At 49.8% G+C, this 19,048-nt stretch overlaps 2 protein-coding genes across 7 annotated transcripts in view; both read right to left on the minus strand.

Annotated features, from left to right (window-relative positions):
* The window catches only part of CPNE2 (copine 2), a 39,560-nt gene extending 35,501 nt beyond the window's left edge, over positions 1-4,059 (minus strand). The window contains exon 1 of one of the 2 annotated variants that reach the window (XM_042821312.1): positions 4,037-4,059. The gene's annotated coding sequence lies outside the window, so the exon portion shown is untranslated. Of the gene's footprint in view, positions 1-3,516; positions 3,824-4,036 lie in introns of those variants that run through there. The other variant, XM_042821311.1, reaches the window with a different exon arrangement.
* A 1,543-nt stretch (positions 4,060-5,602) lies between these two features.
* The window catches only part of NLRC5 (NLR family CARD domain containing 5), a 32,483-nt gene continuing 19,037 nt past the window's right edge, over positions 5,603-19,048 (minus strand). For 3 of the 5 annotated variants that reach the window (XM_042821327.1, XM_042821329.1, XM_042821328.1), the window contains 24 exons: positions 18,710-18,799; positions 18,539-18,601; positions 18,268-18,351; positions 17,710-17,793; positions 17,221-17,310; positions 16,389-16,454; positions 16,223-16,306; positions 16,056-16,139; positions 15,429-15,515; positions 14,948-15,028; positions 14,590-14,673; positions 13,988-14,068; positions 13,320-13,403; positions 12,906-12,989; positions 12,740-12,823; positions 12,003-12,086; positions 11,019-11,102; positions 10,359-10,442; positions 9,271-9,354; positions 8,982-9,065; positions 8,754-8,837; positions 8,547-8,630; positions 7,538-7,621; positions 5,603-7,081 (listed from right to left, as the gene is read on the minus strand). In XM_042821327.1, the coding sequence (XP_042677261.1) occupies positions 7,000-7,081; positions 7,538-7,621; positions 8,547-8,630; positions 8,754-8,837; positions 8,982-9,065; positions 9,271-9,354; positions 10,359-10,442; positions 11,019-11,102; positions 12,003-12,086; positions 12,740-12,823; positions 12,906-12,989; positions 13,320-13,403; positions 13,988-14,068; positions 14,590-14,673; positions 14,948-15,028; positions 15,429-15,515; positions 16,056-16,139; positions 16,223-16,306; positions 16,389-16,454; positions 17,221-17,310; positions 17,710-17,793; positions 18,268-18,351; positions 18,539-18,601; positions 18,710-18,799 (1,984 nt within the window). In that variant the 3' untranslated portion in view covers positions 5,603-6,999. Of the gene's footprint in view, positions 7,082-7,537; positions 7,622-8,546; positions 8,631-8,753; positions 8,838-8,981; positions 9,066-9,270; positions 9,355-10,357; positions 11,103-12,002; positions 12,087-12,739; positions 12,824-12,905; positions 12,990-13,319; positions 13,404-13,987; positions 14,069-14,589; positions 14,674-14,947; positions 15,029-15,428; positions 15,516-16,055; positions 16,140-16,222; positions 16,307-16,388; positions 16,455-17,220; positions 17,311-17,709; positions 17,794-18,267; positions 18,352-18,538; positions 18,602-18,709; positions 18,800-19,048 lie in introns of those variants that run through there. The other 2 variants (XR_006169268.1, XM_042821330.1) reach the window with 2 other exon arrangements.

Genomic DNA, 19,048 nt, shown 5'->3' on the forward strand with positions numbered 1-19,048 from the left:
GCAGCAGAGAGATGCCACCAGCATTTGCCTACGATGCCAAAGATGTTTTTTCCATCAAGGAGTTGCTGATGCAGGCCAGCACTGCACTAAGGATGGAGATGCCAGAAAGAGGTCTTGGCCACCTGTGTCACCCCCTCCTGCAGCACGTGTCCCTGGGCCAGGTTATGGCACACGTGCACTGCCTTCCCCCAGGGCGTTGGGATACCCGGAGCTCGGAGCTGGCTCTCCATATCTATATTCCAGTCTCTCCTCTTTTTTTTGTTCTCGTCTCTCTGCATTCACCGCCCTAAATGAAGTCCTCCGACTCACTTGGCACCCGCAGCCAAATATTCTCCCAACATATAATCACAGCTGCCAGCTTCGTGCTCATTGTGCTGCCACGTGGTTCCCTAACGCACGCCCAGCTCCCCGCAGAGCGGCTCTGGGCAGCAGGGTGTACGTCTGTCCGGTCCCCCCATCCCCACATCACACCTAGGAACACACCAGGGCGTCTTTCTGACATCCAACACTGCCCACAGCAGATGCCTGACGACCAGTCCTAAGCATAGGGTAGAGAGATGTGTTCCCCAGACCCTTTGTGGGTTCATACAGCTCCAGCAATCCAGCAATTCCTTCTCCTCCTCCCCCTCCTCCTCTCTTCTTTCCTTCCCCCCACTCCCCCTCCCTTCCTCTCCTCCTCCTTTTTCCTCCATCCTCTCTTTCCTTCCCCTCTCCACCCTCCTCCCTCCCTCTCCTCCTATTCCTTCCTTCCTATCTCCTTCTTCCTCTTTCTTCTCCTCCTCTCTTCTTCCTCCCTCCTCCTCCTTTTTCTCTCTCCTCCAGAGAAGCCCAGCAAGCACCACATCTCACCGGTCACATTTTCAGCATTAACAGGAAAAAAGAAAAGCGAAAGAGAAAACAAACCACCCAAACTTGGACACGGGGTCAGAGTTTACGTTACAAAAGGAAACAGATGCACAGTGTTTAGGGAAGCAGAACAATAACAGCTCCTCATTGGGATGGAGGGTGAGCACAGAGCCTAGAGTGGTACAGCGGGTTCTGACGTGACGCAAACAAAAGATGGGAGCTCTTTTACTACGAGCAGCACCCTCAAATTTCAGTGATTTCCTCTCTGTAGGAAAGAAGAAATGAACATTCTTCTTTTCACAGAGAACAGAAGCCTTCTCTTTTCCTGGGGAAGAGCACGGATTCCTGCAGGACGGCACAGAAGCCATGACTCAATTTACCCACTACAGCCTCCTACAAGGGGAGAAGCAGAGAACAGGAGAGATGGCAGCCAAGCAGGTAGTTCTGGGTTCACACAGAGGACATCTGTGAGCTCCCTTCTGTAAACAAACGTGATCACGGCCAGGATTATTTTGCAAAGCAAAGCGTTTGCCTCGCCCAGGCATCACGGAGGACTCACCAGCCTGCACCTGGTGTCTGTAACAGCTCAATACGCGAATGTGTCATCTCCCAAATGAACCTATCCTGATGGAAATTGTCCCCACAACCCCTTGGCAGGGTCGTAGTTTGACTATTTCCATCACTTTTTTCCCCCCAAAATCCCTACAGAGAAGGGATCTTCTCTCGCTTGTTCCCTGATGCTGGAACAGCCCAGGTAGGTCTGCTCGCACCACAGAGCAGAGAGGGCTGAGCTGACCCTTCAGGATATATATGTAAGGAAACAATTTCTGCTCAGAAAGAGTGGTGAGGCACTGGGATGGGTTGCCCAGGGTGCTGGGAGAGCTTAACCCAGCAGCAGCTGCCTCCAGAGGGATAACAGGGAGTAACTCACTAACCTGCACCCAAGCTTTGACAAAGCAGTCAAAGGGTTTGAGCTCAGGGCCCTGAGGAGCTTCTCCAGCCCCAAGGACAAGTGCTGCTGAGCTGCACTTCCCTGCTGAGGATGGGTGATGGCGATGGGATGGCAGCAGCTGGAGCCAGGAGAGCTGCTTTGAAGGCAGGCAGATGGGAGCAGCCAACCCCACGCGGTGCCCTCGAGCACGGCCAGACTCAGCTTTATCCACAGTCACCCCAGAACTGACCCAGGAGCCCAGCCAGGAGCTGTGGCAGATGGCATGCACAGAACCAACACCTCCAGCTGCCTCTCTGCCACCACCACACACGGACAGCAGGAAAGGAACCGGCTCACGATGAAGGATCACATCACAACCCAGGTGCACCCTCCAACCAGGCCCACTGCCACTCACAGGCACATTTGGCTGATACACGCCGCAACAACCATACGTTTTCACTTAAATACATGCTTCCTCTCAGGCTCAATTTAGGGAAATCTGTGATTTAGGGCAGAAAATACTGTGATGTCACTGTGAATGCTGGCGATGGCACCGAACCCTCAGCAGGCTGCATTTATTGAGAAGTGAATGCTGAAGACAAATCCCAGGGCCGGGGCTCTCGGGTGCAAGGAGCCAGGAGATGCCAGCAGGAAGGACAGCAGCTGCACTGATGCCTTCCCACCCTGATAGATGTCTGAGGTAGAAACTATTTGTCCCTTCCATCCCCAGCACACTTAATGTACACCAGCTTATCGAGAGGCTTATCTAACACATTAAACCCCAAATTCTCTTTTTCTGAATTGTAACTGAATTCCTATTTCCAGCCAACACAAGGCAGAAGGGAAAAAAACATCACTTCAGCAATGAGAAATAGCCTTAAGCATTTTCCAACGTTGCTACACACCTGCAGCCCCCGGTCCCCTCCACCCCATGCAGGGGCAGGACTTGGCAGAGAGGGGTTTCCCAGTAAGCCTCCAGCAGAAGCAGGAGGCAGGGCTGGTTCTCGGGCAGGAACCAGGGCTTCCACCACCTTATAACCAATGCATCCCATCACGATCCCCAGCCCAAATCCATTAGGGTCACCATAAGCCAGCCGGGGCATGCACTGGGCTTGCTGAGCAGCCAGAACTTCAAAGCCTGGTGCTATAAATAAGCACTAATTAAGTTTTGTGCAATGCTTGTTCACACCGGCACGCTGACACCAAGCCACAATGATGCTGGGGACAGAAACCCAGCAGGAGGGCAGCGATGGAGGAGGCACTGCTGACACCCCTGCAGTTGGTGCTCAGCCTCATGCCACAGAACAACATCTCTCAGTGCCCACCTTTTCCTAAATGATTTCCTCTCCACACGCAGCTGGCACAAAGCTTCACCCTGATGGGGCTTCGTGCAGCAGGGACGCAAAACCCCAAACACTGCTTATAATGGGAATTAAGCCTGGTGGATTCACAGCTCCTTTCCAACAGCTTTAGAAGCCACCGGAGGGAATGTAAAACTTGCTTTAAATGGTTGTGCAGAGCTGGACATGTTGTTTAGCAGCAAAACTTGTGTTCCCAGCCCTGATTTGTTCCCATTTATAACACAAGCCCCACAATGCCTGATGCTTCCTCATAAACCCTCAGCTTCTGGAATCACGTCCTGGAAAACCCAGGAAATCTGCCCAGTCCCAAAGGCCCAGGAAAAGCAGCAGGCAAGCAAGCAGCTCAGCACGGAGCAGCAGAAGGAGCCCAAAACTCACCTGAGCTCCTGGGCGCCGCTCTGCACAGCACAGCGAGCAGCCGAGCCGTGGCGAAGGATGAGTCAGGAACCTCCACGGAGGTTTAAGACAAACCACAGGGACTTCTTTGCAGAGCAGGGGGAGGCATTCCGTTCCTGCTTTCAGCTGTTTGGTCGCTCGGCTCCTTTCCAACTGCCAAATTCACCTCTCCTGCTCCTCACCTCCCCAGGACCGAAAGCCAAGGCTCCCAAACAACGAGCAGCAGGGCACAGCGGCGCAACCCAGGCGCTGCGCTCCCATCACGGAACCGCGGTGGCAAACACCCTGACATCGCCCGGCCGGCCGCACCACCGCCGCTAAGCCCCGCTAAGCCCCGTCCCTCATCTCAGCGCTCCCCGAGTTCCCCAGGCGCTACGCTCTCAGTGTGAGACTCCCCAAAAGCGGGAAGTCAGGCGGAAGGAGCCGGGGCGAGAGAGCTGCCCGCGCTGTGCCACCCTCCGTCCCGTCCCGTCCCGTCCCGTCCCGTCCCGTCAGCACTCACCGCACGGCGCGGGCCGAGCAGCTCCCGCGGGGCGCGGGCTCAGCTCCTCGCCATGGCCGCTGCCCGCCGCCTCTGGGGGGCGCGGCCCTCAGCGCCGCCCCCTCCTCCGCCCCCTCAGGCGCCGCCGGCCCGGCCCGCGCGCGGGGCGCTGAGGGGTGCGGCGTGAGGAGCTGCTGTGGGCGGGAATCGTTCTCGACGCCCAGCCTGAGGCCGCCGCCTCCGGTCCACTTCAGCCCCGTGCGGCTCTCGGGACCCGACGTGTTCCCGTTGTGGGGCGGTGATAAAGATGAAGCCTCGTAGTAAAAATGCTGTAAAAATGCTCCAGGCTGACGGTGCGGGTGGGAAGGGCTGCAGGGAGCCCGCAGCTTCCCTGTGGAAACTTTCCAGACACAGCGCTGGGAACGGGGGGCTGACAGCACAACGGGGCAGCCCAACACGGGCAGGATCAAACCGGGACCGGTGGCGTTGTGGAATCGTTACTGTTGGAAACACCTCGCCTAAGCAGCCCGCACACGAACGCCTCCATGCCCGCTGCTGCGTCCCACCGGGCAGCCCGTCCAGGTGCCCGACCGCCCTTCCGGAGAAGCTTTTCCTGACGCCCTGATTTCATCCCACGTCTCAGTTCCTTAAAACGCGAAGTGGTTTCCACACACAACGTGTCAGGCCCTGCCAATACAGCAGCGGGGCTCTGCTGACACCTGGCGTCCTGCGCTCCCGCTAAGCAGCCACAATCGGGGCTGACGGATGGCGGCATCGGGAATTTGGGGATGAAGCCGAAGCTGCAGGGGGTCGAGGCGCCCTGCCAGGTTCTGTTTAATGTCTGAAGCCCAGGGCAGTGCTGCACCGATAGCACATCTCACATCCCGACACCAGGAGTCAGGGGACTGCAGCTCCCAGCCTTCGTTTATTTTCTCATCTTTTTAACACATCCACCACTGCATCTCATCTCAGGGCAAAGGCAGCCCCCCCCCCCGGGAGCCAAAGAACAACACTGACTCGAAAAGTAAAGCACTCATCCAAGTGGCATTCCCAATTACCTGATGTCAAGTTTTTGCCATTGAAATAAGGAGGAAAAACAGCACACGCCAGTAAGTGAGGAAAAGAAATCATCACAACGCCTGAACAAAGTGAAATCTTGGAGTGCATCAGGGAGGCGGCCCAGAAGAACACAGCTCTTATGGTGGCTGCTGCAAAACTGCTGTGCTGGGGTGTGCTGAGTGCCAGCACACTGCTTCCCTTCTTCACACCCAGCAAACATCATTATTTATGAGATACAGCACTAAAACAACGATGAAAATGCAGGCAATACAGCTTTTCAGCTCACAGTCTGGACTGGAATGAGCTCTCACTGAGCACTCTGCCCACCCTCTGTGTTTCCCCAAGTTCTGGGAGCCCAGGGGCAGGAGGAGCCCCCTTAGCAAACCTGTGTGCTGGGAAGCTGTAGGGAAGCAGTGGCACCACAGCACTCGTGTGCCACGCTGTTCCTCCAGCAGACACTAGAAAGCTTTGCATCTACAACCTAGACCTGAAAACCCAAAATGAAGAGAAATGCCATATTTGGTGAAGTTTATCCTTAAAATCCAGTGTTTAAATCTCAGAGACTTGATTACTTTAGCGAGTTACGGTCTACTAAGAAATTTCACTAACATTTTTCTTGTGGCTTTGTCAGAGTATAGCTACAGACCTGATGCTGACCCTAAAACAAGGCCGGCAGCTCCTCCAGGAGGAACAGACGTCAGCTGGTCCCCAACCCAGGGCCCAGAGCTTCCGCCTCGCTCCCACTCCTGCCCTGCCCAAATCACAGCACTTTGCTCTTTCCAGGCAAATGCTGCTGTAAACAAAATTCCATGAGCTCACCACAAGGATTAAATATTTACAGCACAAACGCATAAGGAAAACATTATAACAAGTTAATAAATAATGAGGACGACATAGCAGCAACGCAAGCCGTCGTTCCACGCAGACAAGGGACAGTCATGGTTGGTCTCAGCAGTACATCAAACTCAGTGCTTGGGATCTTCTCCCTTTGGTCTTCACGGGTCCAGCAGCAGCACAGCCAGGCTTTGGGATTCAGTAGTAGAGGCCTGAAGGATCCTTTCTGCAGGCCACACTGCAGCATGTCAAGTGAAATCATCCCTCACTTCACCTCAAATACACAGTGCAATTGGTCATCCAAAACCCCACCGAAATTCTGGAAAGCAGGCATATCCTCTCACACAGAGCAGTCACAGTTCTCTTACAAACTGTCCTTCAGCCTCAGTGCCTTAGTTTTCTCACTGAAATACAAGGCAGTATCAGCCTTTCCATGTAATCGCCTTGCAAATACAGATCACTGTCCAACAATCATTGCTGGACAACCATTGATCCATCATTTGTACTGCAATAACTCGAAGGCTTTACCAGGAAACAGAAGCAATTGTGCAGGAGGAAGAGCCTGCTATGAAGCAAGAAACAACCTATATTGCAGTCCTTAGAGGTATCTCACAAAGAGCTATACACAATTTTCAAGCAGCTTGTTCCAGTGCGTTTGTAACTGTGTCAACAGTTTACAGTTCTGTTATAAAAAAAAAATAATTACATCCTCTCCTGGAGGATGTTCATCCTTTGATTGGAACATCCTGTAGGTGTTGCAATCTTGATTAAGGATAATGAAGTATTCTGCTGGTTTTCTGGAAGTGTGATCAGATGCATCTCATCATCCCAAAGCTAGCTGAAGAGTTGGTACACCGAGAATGCTGCCTGCTCAGCAGCAGCTCTTCAGTCTTTTGGTTTGCATAAAAGCTCACCATAAACAAAACACACGTAAGTGCTCACATTTTGTCCAGTGCAGTGAAGGAAGACATAATTACAGTTTTAACTGGAGGAACTTTGGTTTCCTGGGTTCTTCAGGATCCCTTTTAGTGCAATTCTTGAGGTCAATGAGAAACAGAGAGCAATTTCAATCAGGTGAGGGCTGTCCTCTGCTAACAGAAGGAGAAACACAGTCTTGGGTCTTGACTTGTCAAACTTTCAGCGAGGCCCTTGGGCACTGGATTGTCCCACAGCCTGCAACAACAGCAAACACATAAATGTAGGACTTGGCATGGTGGGTCAGGAGGCAGCACACACCCAACACAGCAGTTAACTGGAAGCAGCAGCTTTGGATTTTTATAAAAGCTGGTCCAAAAGTGAGACAGGAGCAAAGCAGAGTCATGTCTCAGCAACACAGCAGCAATTCAGCAGCTGCCTGCCTGCTAAGATGGACTCACTGATCTAGGCTGGGAGAGGTTAAGGTTTTGAAATGTCCTCAGGCCAGGACTTCCTTTTGTTCCAGGACTTTCTCTGGCCTGGCAAACCCTCAGTTTCCTTGGCTTGCGTCTGGATGCCCTGCAGCATTCTAGTCCATGCAAGCCAACCTGGGGCAGCAGGCCAGCACAAGACACATCTCTCCCAGGACTGGTCACCCCAGCTTCCCCTAAGTGGGCCAACACTCAGCCTCAGCCCTCAGTGACACCCACTCACCTTATGAACTGAATTTCTGGGCACCTGACAAGTTCCTCTGCCAGCTTTGTAGCACCACAGGCACCAATGCGATTTTTCTCCAGGCTGTTTTTAAAAACGAAAAGAATTTTAAAAAGCAAAACCAAATCAAGAGCAGAAAACAGCAGAGCCATCGCTGCCTCTTTTCTCTTGAAAAGCTATTCTTTTCCACAAGCACAGCAATGTTCCACAGTGGACACCAGCCTCATCTTGATGACCACAGCCCTATTTATACACAAAACATGCACTGTTGCCCACAACCTCCTTCTAGCAATAGGACTTGTAAGCTCTACTGCATGTTTTCCCCGCTCAAGACAAACAAAACTCAGTTCCTGATCCCGTGAACCACAAACTGTTATTTCTGTACAGCTGAGGGATGGAAGGCACACGCTGTATGTTCCCAAGAGCCAGGGGGAGGGAAGCAGATGATGCTCCCTACAATGGAGTAGCGCTGCACTGTGATGCCACTGGATCAGAGCTGAGTGGGTAACATCAAACCCAGATCCAGCACAGGAGCAGCATCAGTGCTTCCCATGTTCTCCTGTGGTCCAAGACCCACAGTTTGGCCACTACAGCCTGGGTTATGCATTTCTTGCCCTGACATAGGCTGTATGAGAAGGGTACTCATCTAGACCACCCCAGGCACCAAAGAGAAGTGACAGACTGCAAGCAGCAGCTCACCTGAGGCCGTTAGATGATATGATTCACACTCAAGGAATATCACTTTGTCTTTCCTGACTCCAACAGGAAGCATAGGCAGGATAGTTCTTGCTTAAATACCCACAGCAAACACCTCCAGTTAAATAAGTCTGCCTCAGCACCTCTGTGCTCCGTGCCAAGCAAAGCTGGCCTTTGGCAGCAGGCTACGTAAGCATTTGGAGAGCAGCAGTCTGTCTGCTGCTCCTAGCATTCATCCCACAGGAGTACTGCAGCTGAAGGCTCAGTGCCACAAATACAAGTCTTCTGGTGCCACTCTCAGGGCTGTACTCACTCTAACACCTTCAGCTTTTCCATCCCTGGGAGGATGCTGGCCAATGCTTGGGCTCCTCCATCACCAAGGGCGTTCCAAGACAATCTAAGACAGACAAGAGATCCCAGGCTGTGAGTCAGCCAAGCCCAACCGAGGGCAATAAGCTCTGGCTTTGACTTAATGCCTGAGATACCTGTGATCTCCATTCCCACCCGTTCCCACACTCACATTATCTCCTCCATGGCAGGGCACTGCTGGAAGCCACAAGAGAGTGATTTCGAAGCATCATCAGTGATTCCACAGAGTTTCAACCTGGAGCAGAGGAAAGAGGGGGAAAAAAATAGAGAGGGTGCAATGTGGTGGCATTGGAGCTGGTGGGAATCTGGCCCCAGCACCATGTGCTGCAATGCTACAAAGCCACGCTCTGCCCAAGCAGTTCAACGCCCTGGTACTCACTCAATCTTCCGCAGGTGCTCAAAATGCAGCAGTCCCTCAGACAGGGCATGGATGCTTCCTTCCCCAAGGCCGTTTTCAGATAAACTGTAACAACAGTAGGAAACTGGAGTTAAGACATCATACCAGAGTTAGCAACCGGTGGAAGGATTGCCTTCCTTGAGGCCACCCTGAGCAGGGACGGAGCCTAGATGCAGCCCCATTCCAGTTGTGGGCTGAAATGCCTCCCACCTGCAGAGCAATACCAGTCCATATGCTTGGCAGCAGCCCCAGTGCTCCTGCCACAACCTACCTTATCTCTTCTAACAGTCCACATGCCACCAGGGCTCTGGCCAGCTCCGTTCCTCCTGCTGGCCCGATGTTATTGTGCTGCAAGCTAGCCAAAGAAACACAAGTATTGGAGGATTATTTTAGAATAAAGCTGTAATAAAAGCTTACATATAACTTGCCAAGAAGAAAGCTGCAGCATCTTTTGAATCAATGTCTCATGCTGATTGGTGTTCCTGCTGCTGCCAGGGATACCTGGCCCTCAGGACAAGCAGCTCACTGGTTTTGCCCGTGCTCAGAACAAAGGAGCACAATTAGCCAGCTGTGCAAAAGCAAATGCTGCATGGCACCACTGGGAGCCTCTAGCTCTGCGCCCACAGGGTCAGTTTGAGATGGTGAGGAACAGCATGAGGAACAAAAGTGGATGGGCCTCAAGTCTGCAGATTTCCTGACACCTTCCCAGTGAAAACAAGAAGCTACCCAAAGGATTGAAGCCTCTCATCACTGGGATTGCTTCTCTAAGTTGTGTTTTGATGATACTTTAGACAGGATGGAAAACATATGGCTCTGCTAACTGAGCCCAGTGACCTCTTTTAGCTCATGGAATTATTGCTTCGCTGCTGCAGTGTAGCAGGAGGAAGTCCAACATGTTGGAGCTCTAGAAAGACTCCAATACATGGTTTAAAAATGTAACACCACTGAGTTCAGCACGAAAAATGACTGCAAGGTACCTGTACAGAATAGTGGAGGGCCACAAAAGCTGTTTGTATTTATCTTTACATTACATCAGAATAGGAAGATAGACGTGGTCTGTCATTTTATGTCAGTAGGTCGCAATCAATTAAAAGGGTTGCTTTGCTGAGAATACACTGTGTGGTTCATCTCTAAAATGAACACTGCAAGGGATTACACAAGAACAGCTGATGTGACACCAGTGGTGGAACGACTTCAGATAAGAAATAATGCTGTCAGTGCTTGATGCAGCAGGGTAACTGAAGAGGGTCTCTCGATCCTGAGCCCCTTAGGAGCTCGGTGCACCACTTCAGTCCATGCCTTGTTTCATTTTCAGTGCCTTCTTTTGGCCGTCCAGCTAATTCCCAGGCTGACACTTACTGCAGGATCCTCAGCCTGCTCATGCGAGGCAGACAGAGGGCAAGTTTCACCGCTGTCCCATCTCCAAAAGCATTCCTTGATAGTCTGGAGGGGGCAGAAATGAAATGTTACTGAATGCAGTGAATTACAGAGCCTCATTCCTCAACTGTGTGTCATCCACACAACTCTGTGACCTCCATTCCTCATGTGCATGGGACTGTGCTGAAAGGAGCTGGGGGTGGGCAGAAATAACAACGAGTCTGAAATCCTGCAGCAGAAGTAAAGGAGTGAAGTAAAACCCAGGACATTCACACAGAGGTGATGCCTCTGGCCATCACCTTAATGCTATGAGGGTCAGCCACAAAACAGAGCAAGTAACTCAGATTTGCTGTTCCTAATTTCTTAAGCACCACATGGGCTGTGCAGCAATGTGACACTGGCTGTTCAACTCCATCCCTACTGATGCAGTCTGTACAGTTCTTGGGATCCTCCAGGCCCCCACAGCTCCCACACCCAGCACCATGCATTCCTATCCTACACAACTGTGATTTTTTTTACCTTGCTCTCCTAAGAATCAGTACTAAAACTGATTTTGGCCTTACTGGAGTCAGAACAGACTTGGTTTCTATGCCTTGATTTTTGCCCTGCTTCTTGAAGAGCCATTGGAAATGACCAACTTACATTAGCTCCTCGAGGTGCTTGCAATTGGCAAGAGCTTCCATCAGCTTTTCTCCTCCAGCAGGACTAGGACAGTTCCCTGAGAGGCTAAAATAAGCACGAAAGACTCTCAGTGACTGAACAAGAAGCAGAACGTGTCAGTGTAAGATACCTCACTGTGGTCTGGGATAATGGGAGCTTTGGGTCTCTGCAGCAACAGCCTACATGGGGCCGCAGCAGTTTGTCCTGAGAAACAGATCTCTGGAAAATGGCCCAGGGATTTGTCCTGCATTTTCCTCAAGCACTGAGCCACACGCGCCCTGGCAGGTACCAGGGTGAAGCAGCAGTTTTTCTGCTCCCAGACGGAGCCTTTTTCCTCATTTAAGTAATTTCAGGTTTTTAATTCCAGAGCTGAACTTAACAGATAGTCTGGGTGTTCTCAATCTCATTCCCCCAGAGGAAGAACTGCATGGATCCACAACTCAGAGCAAGAACCTCATCTGACGACAGTGTCCTTGCTCCAACGAATTCCCAATTCCACCTCTACTTCCACCAGGAAAAGAAGAGCAGTGTAGCAACTCTGGGACTACCACTGTAGGAACCCTGTGCAGGGTTCCCAAAGGAACACACTGCATAGATATGAGACTTGCATGATTCCCCACAGGCTTGTGGACACAGGACACAATCAAACCACGGATCTCCCTTGTCAAGCAACCAGCAAAGCATGGCAAGTGTCTACCGCTGCCTCTGGGGATGGCTGCATGAGGAAGGGCACAATCAGCCTCTCCGCTGGCAGAAAAATTCAGTGCCAGACCCAGATGTACACAGGCAGGAGAAGGAAACACCTTCCATTGGTTTTGTACATTTTGTATGGTGTCTTCAATTACATGGAAAAGACTGGAAGGAGGCGGAACGCTGCAGGCAGGAAGGCAGCAGGGGCTCCCTGCCAGGCTTCCCCACCAACTGGCAACAACACCAAATCATTGCAAACAAAACAAAGTGACTCACTCGATTCTCTTCAAGTTTTGCATTTCCAGCAGGACAGCAGCTATATTTATCAGGCCTAGATCTCCAATCTTGTTGTGGCCTAAACTTCAGGAAGGAGAAAAAAAGGCTTGTTGTAAAGGAAAATGCTAAGCATCACAGTACGACATCTTGTTTAACATCTCACATCTGCTGGATGATCGCTTTGACCTTGACAGCAGAATCAAAGAGCTGCTTGTCTTAACATTCTCGTGAAAGACTCATAGCTGTTAATGAGGCATTAAAAAAATTACAAACAGCAATCAAAATCACTGGGTCTTGTTAAGGGGTGGGAAATTACTTCAGCCAGAATTCCAAGGCACAGCTGGTCTTCCAAGCTGCTGCGGTAGAGAAGGGACAGGACCTGGATACAGGGAGATGGGGGGCAAAAAGTCAGAGCAAGCTGTAGCTGAAGACCTTCTCAGAGCAGGGAAGTGATGGATTTGAGGTTCTCCCAGGAGAAAAGGGGGTCTGTGGCCCCATAGATTTCAGAGAAGATGTAATTACAGAGGCTCCATTTAACCCACTGCAATGGAGTGGCATTAGACTAAACTCTCCCCTTTTCAAAATCAGGCTCTGATTTCCTTGAACCCAAGGCACCTTAAACACAGCATTTTGTAACCACCTTGCTTTTGTGTATAAGCACATTGGGACCTTAGCAAACGTCAGCTCTAAGGATCACCTCTCTGCTGAGGAGAGACTGCAAGCAAGGAAAAACTTACTTGATTTCTTCCATGCAGTGCATGGTCCTCAGGGCTTCTACGAGTCTGGAGCAGCCATCGTCACCAATTCCATTATGGTTCAAGCTGGAAAGGACATCGGCAGTAAAACATTTTAGTCACGAGTTGAGGGGATGGGCTAGCAGTGAGCTGAGGTCACAATACTCACATCAGCCTTTTCAGAGACGGCATTTCACAGAGTCCAAGCACAAGTTTAGGAATGGCAGCATCACCGAGCTTCATGTGGCCCAGGCTACAAGATGAAATAACACAGGAACAACTAACTGCTCATGGGCAGCCATGCGAGCACCCAGAGCAGAGGAGAGCAGTACAAGGGCAGAAGAGAAATGGAAGTGTCTCCTAGTCCCATGAATAGGTTTTAGTAAAACTGGATGCTTTTGGATGCTGATAAAATACCAAGATCCCAAACCTTGTCTCTCCCACCCATCCTTCATTAGAAGTAAGAAGGAACTGCTGCTTTTTCCCTATGTGACGCCTGTTCGTAGTACAGGAAGAAGAAAGGGTGTAGTTTGATTAAAGCTTCAAGAAAGGTACAGCAGACACCAGCATCCAAGGTACTCACTTGAGCTCTTCAATAGCCTGGCACCTCTGCAAGCCTGTGATCAAGCAGTCAATTCCAGCTGGTGTAAAACTGCAAGAGGTCAGCCTGCAAAACAGCAAGGATCAAATAAGCACAGTTCTTAGCACGATGTAGAAGAGGAGCTTACTTCTTCACTGCCCTATCTCATAGCTACTGGACACAGGGCTGTGAGGACTGGGCAGGCCAGATCTTCAAAACACAGAATGTGCAAGTGCCAAACAGCACATAATGCCTCTGGTCCCAGCATTTCACTGGGCAGAGATACCCTCTGCAAGCCTGCCTCCCATTTACATGCAGCTGAAGGGGGCTGTGAAAAGGATTCAGTGCTGTTTATACCAGACAACCTATCACACAGCAGGGCAGTATAAAACAATGCACAGTGCATACAAGAGCTGAGGTCTCGATCTCAAATTGCTTCCATTTGAAAAAAAGAAAAGGGAAAAGCAAAAACCTCAAGACACGACACTTCCACAACCACCTGCAATGCACACTGCAGAGTGCTGCTCAGTGCACAACCTCACACAGCTCAGCAGAGATCACAAAGCTCACGGCCGTACTCCAGACAAAGAGCATTTCAGAGAGGATCGGGGTGAGGCACAGTGTTGAACAAACTATAAAGCAAAAGGAAGAAATCCCAGCTGCAGACATACTCAAACTTCTTCAGGTCTGGAAGAGGCAGCAAAATGCTGACTAGCATTTCTGTGTCATCGTGGAGTTCAACATGAGACCACCTGCAAGAACAGAACAGTGGATGTGAGAAGATGATCCACTGGTGACAAAAGGTCTGCATTAAGCCACAGCTAAAGCACCTTTATTGCTGGGACACTCATGTGACGTCAAGATATTGACACGTGATGAGGCCCCACAGCAGCTCCCAGCCACAAGAGGGCTGCACAGATGAGCTGGTCAGAGGGGAGAGTGAGATGCTTTCAGACACCCAGGAAGCCTCTATGGGGTCTTTTCTATTACCCATATAAAAACACTGTATTTATGGGACCTACAGGACAAGCACTGACCTTGCACTGGCCTCCCCCCTGCCCTCCTTGATTTCCCCCATGCAGTGCATGTTCTCAGGGCTTCCGCATGTCTGGAGCAGCCAGCACTACCAATATTACTATGCTTCAAGTTGGAAAGGATATCCCCAGGAAAACGTGCTACTCAGTATGAGAGTAATACATCCCCATCCTGACCATAAAAAGAAAATCTACTCCTTTTCCCCCTGGAAAGTCTTCTGAGATGCCTAATGACTCACCTCAGCTCCTGAAGCTGGGTGCATTTGTCACGAACCCTTTGGTAGAAGCAAGCCTGTTTGATTTCTGGCTCATTCAAATTCAATCTGTGAGACAAAAAAACACCACCAGCATCAGTGTCAATCAGCAGTTCCCACTGTTGTACACAGTGTTCCCTCTGCAGCACCTGGAGCCCCTGGAGATAGGCTTAGGAACAGGTCAGGCTTTGGAAGTGCCCTCTCTGAGCAAGCTTCCCTCTGCTGTGCCATACAGAGGTGTCCCAAAACTGAACACATGGAGCTGAAAGCCTCAAATACTTTGAAGTGTTTTTCATCACAAGGTGAGCAGCAGAATAAGCTGAACAAAGAGATGCCTTCTCACCTGCTAACGACTGATCCCACCTTTTCCAGGCAGTGTGGGAGCCTTACGCCTAGCTGGAAGAGGCTTTTCTCTTTACATATCCTGGAAGGCAGAGATCAGAGAACATCATGCATTTACTTTGCTGTCCAAAATAAAAACCAGGAGCACTGGATGGGGTAGAGATTAGCATTCATGCTAACCACCCATCTCTGAATGGATGTGCAATGTTTAAATTAGTTCCTGGGCAGCCCTTCTCTCATGGAAGATCAAGAACAGCATTTCCTTTCCCCTTATCCTTCTAAAGTAGGTGGCCACAAACTTTCTAATAACTTCTATCCACCAGACATTTGGGTCTGTTCAAGTTGGCTCATGGCTTATAAATGCAATACAGTCCGAGAACAGAGAAGAAAAGAACAAATGAAGCTGCTGGCTTCAATAGTGTTCTCTTAAGACATCCAGGCTAAAATACCTAGAAGGTACTAGAAGTTGAGCTGCTACTTACGTGATCGCAGTGATGTTTCCATGGGCCTGGACAGCCAGCTCAAGAAGGCTCCTGACACTCAACTTACACACCCAGGGCTCTTCTATGCTGCAAAGCACAATACAACAGAACTGCTTTATTCACATGCACAGATTCATCTCTGCCTCTGGCAGCTGAGTGCTCAGCACCCCATATACACGCAAAGGCTGCTCTGCTGATCAAAGTGGTGTCTGCAGAGGAAACAGGATGCCAATGAAGAACAAGCAGAGGAGGATGTAAACTTCAGCTTCTGCCTGCATATCGCTGACAGCAACAAGAACAACCCTGGCTCTCGTAGCTCTAATGTTAACCAGCAGAACTCTGGTGAGGACACAGTGCAAAAAGGTGTTCACACAGAATCAAACCCTTCTTTGTAAGGCAGGTAGAACGCTACAAATTCAGAACGGTTTCTTGCCACAGTTTTACGTGATGCTTCGTAATGAATGAAGCAGATAAAGCTGTAGTACAACTTAGAGTCCTGCATGGGAATTTCTCAGGCCATCACTGCCTGTCTTACGAAGCAAAGTTCACAGTTGCTTTTGATGGAAGACCTCAAGATTACCAGAGCAGCTCCACATCAACATCTGAAGCAGCACAGTGACATCATACCTGATTTTTAGAGGACCTGGAGTTTTGCTCAGTGAACGTAAAAGCCCCTCTGCAGCATCGACTGTCACGTTGTTGTTGGAGGATCTAGAAGCAAAGATGATTGTAATGAATGGCTTACAAACAAGCCCAGTGTGTCCAAGCAGACCTTCCATCAGCCATTCACCCACATGCATTCTGTCAGACTGGTGCAGTTCTCCAGGACCAACCACAGCTTTTCCAGGTGCTCTGGCTGAAAGCTGCATTCTGTGAGCCTGAAAGGATGCAAAAGAAGAAAGGTGTTAGTTCTTTACCATCAGTTCAGGCTTTCTGATTCAGAAATCCCAGGCACTTTACCTCAAAATCTTTCTTGGGTCTTCTCTGCTTGTCAGCTTGATGATTAAAGTTGCCTTGGAACACAGACTGCAGAGAAAAGACACGAGTGTAGGATTTGGAGACAAAATAACTATTTACCCAATGGTCAGAATTCAGAATGGTCAGTACATCAGATTGCACACAGCAATGCAGCAGAGCAGTGACAGAGTGACCTGGTCCAGCTCAGGATGAGAAACCAACTCAGTGCTTCAATAAGGTCTCACTAATGCTAAGACAGCACTGATAGTTAGAGAAGCAGTCCTGATCTGCCCTGCTCTCATCTGCCTCCTCCAGCCCCTGCACTCTCTGCTCCTCTGCAAAGCTTTGGGGAGAGCTCAAGCAGAAAACTGAGCTGCTTAAATATAACCCTGCCAAGAGATTTGGCACCTACATTCAAAAGCAGGAATGAATGAAAGTGCCCTTAGACCAGCTTGGTTGACAGAGACTAACTGAAATCTCAACTTACTCAAGTGAATTAGGAACCACATTCTTTAGGAAGCAGATGCTGCCCCTGCACTGAGGGGGTTTATTTACAGATATAAGCATAACAAGAATTATGATGTACGTAACCTGCATATGTGTGTCTTTATGCACAAAACTACTTGGCCCTGTGGAATAATGTTCTGCTACCTTCCTCTTTGGCAGCCATGTTTGGCCAGTAGAAATGGACACAAGCAAAAGTTCTGCATGCACATATATGTAGAGTTAGCTCAAAATGTGGCCCTTGTTTTCTAAACCTGAAGATCACAAACTTTAGGATAATGAAGTGGAAAAAATGTAGGGAAGAGTCAGGAATGAGTGAGGAGACACATACCTGACCTGAACTTCAGTGGTATTTCCAGAAGTGGAAAAGGCATTTACGAGATGCAAAACTCCACGCTGAGAAATCCCATTGAGGCTGAGACTGCAAAGAAGAGAACAGAAAGGTGTTAAGGTTCAGGGCTGTGCCCAAGCTCCTTAGCCAGAGAGGTGAAATTCCAGTTCAAAATTCAAGCTGACACTGAAAGCAGAGCAGGAAGAAACCCCTCTGAGACACAGCTAACTTCAAGAGGACAGTGTGCTCAGAGAGGTGAGTAACTGAAGACTTGGGGGACTGAGTCAGTTTCTATCACAGTACACGTGGAGGGCTCTTGAGCTGTACTCGGGCTCACCAGACCTTATCTCTCAAGGTAGGACTGGGCAAAAAGCATGACAACCAGCTTCATGAGGCACTGTGTTTGAGAACCTTTCTGCTCGGGCACTTCCTGCTCCATTTGAGGCTCAGGAGCTTCTCTGAGCCTGCAGATTCACAGCTGTTTCTTACTTGAGAGAACAGGCAACAGGCACTCGATGCAAGTGGTCCAAGAGGAACCTCAAGCCTTCATCTCCCAGCTGATTCCTGGAGAGACTGAAAGACAAAAGGACAAAGCTGTGAACCCAAACTCGAGTGGTAATGCTACTCTGAGAAGCTTCAAAGGAAAGAGGTGCAATTCTGGATTTAGATCCCCTCTCAGCCTTTTAGATTTTCTCCTTTGTGAACTACTCTCCTACAAAACTTCCACCCGCACGAACTCCAGGGCAAGCTCAGATAAAGAGCTCTGAGTGCTGTCTCAGAGAAGAGCTCAAAGAAAGCAACAAATACCTCATAAGGGCCACAGAGGAAAAACCCCAAGGTTGCTGTCCTACACAAGCTCAAGCCCTCTCAGAACATCCATAAAGGAGCCATGTGATTACTTACTGATTTCTAAATCAGTTTCTAAAGTCTGAAGGAAGACACACACACACACACATAGGGAAACCAGGGTGATGTTGAGCCCTGCTGACCCAGCTCTTTTGGATAACTCCTGCTCAAGGTGATGGTGACAACCCAAATGCCACTTACTCCAGTTCTGCCAGCCACCCATGCTGCTCCAGGACTCTGCAGAGCTTCTCTATCTGCCTTTGGCCGATGGCACAGTCAGTCAGCCTGCATAAGGCACAGCAAGAATTAAAGCCCACCCAGCCACCGAGGCTGCTGAATTGAAATCCAAAGCCTTGTTGACAAGACAAAGCTCCCTGACTACCAGCCCCCCAGTCTTCATGCAGTAGAATATTTGAGTATACTTGCACAAGCCTAAACAGAACAAACGACTGCCACTGTTATATGTCAGTACCTGCAGGATGTCTTCTGGCTTTGCATGCTTGTTCTTAAGTGTAAAAAAGCATTCTGACTTGACCTAAAGCAAACAGAAAGGACAGTCCTTCAGCAGTGCTCCTCAAAGAAGACAGCTTTGTGATCCCTTTCAAGCTGAGCTGCTGGGCTCCAAGCAGCCCAAGAGCCTTACCTGACTTCCACCCTTGTGATGCGCTCACAGAGATTGATCGAGTTGGCAAATAAGACAGCACAACATGGGGAAAATGTGTTGTTCCTGATACTGAAAAGGAGAGAGGAAGAAAAAAGAATGAAATCAGCTTCCAGGAAGAATGGTTGTTATACACATGGCCCCATTTTCCCACTGTCTCCTCTGAGATGCAAAAACCTGGATCCACCCTATTTAATTCAACACAGCTGAGGAAAGATTTAATGGCTCTGACCACAGACACCTGTTATGGATGCTGGAAATCATGCTCCAAGGGACTGTTTAAGTGAGGGTTATTGGGGACATAGGGCCCAGGGCAGGTAT

The sequence above is a fragment of the Centrocercus urophasianus genome, unplaced genomic scaffold (genome assembly GCF_019232065.1).
Source record: "Centrocercus urophasianus isolate 14NV4802_14NV808 unplaced genomic scaffold, USGS_Curo_1.0 seq_2, whole genome shotgun sequence".
In the NCBI taxonomy this organism is placed as follows: Eukaryota; Metazoa; Chordata; class Aves; order Galliformes; family Phasianidae; genus Centrocercus; species Centrocercus urophasianus.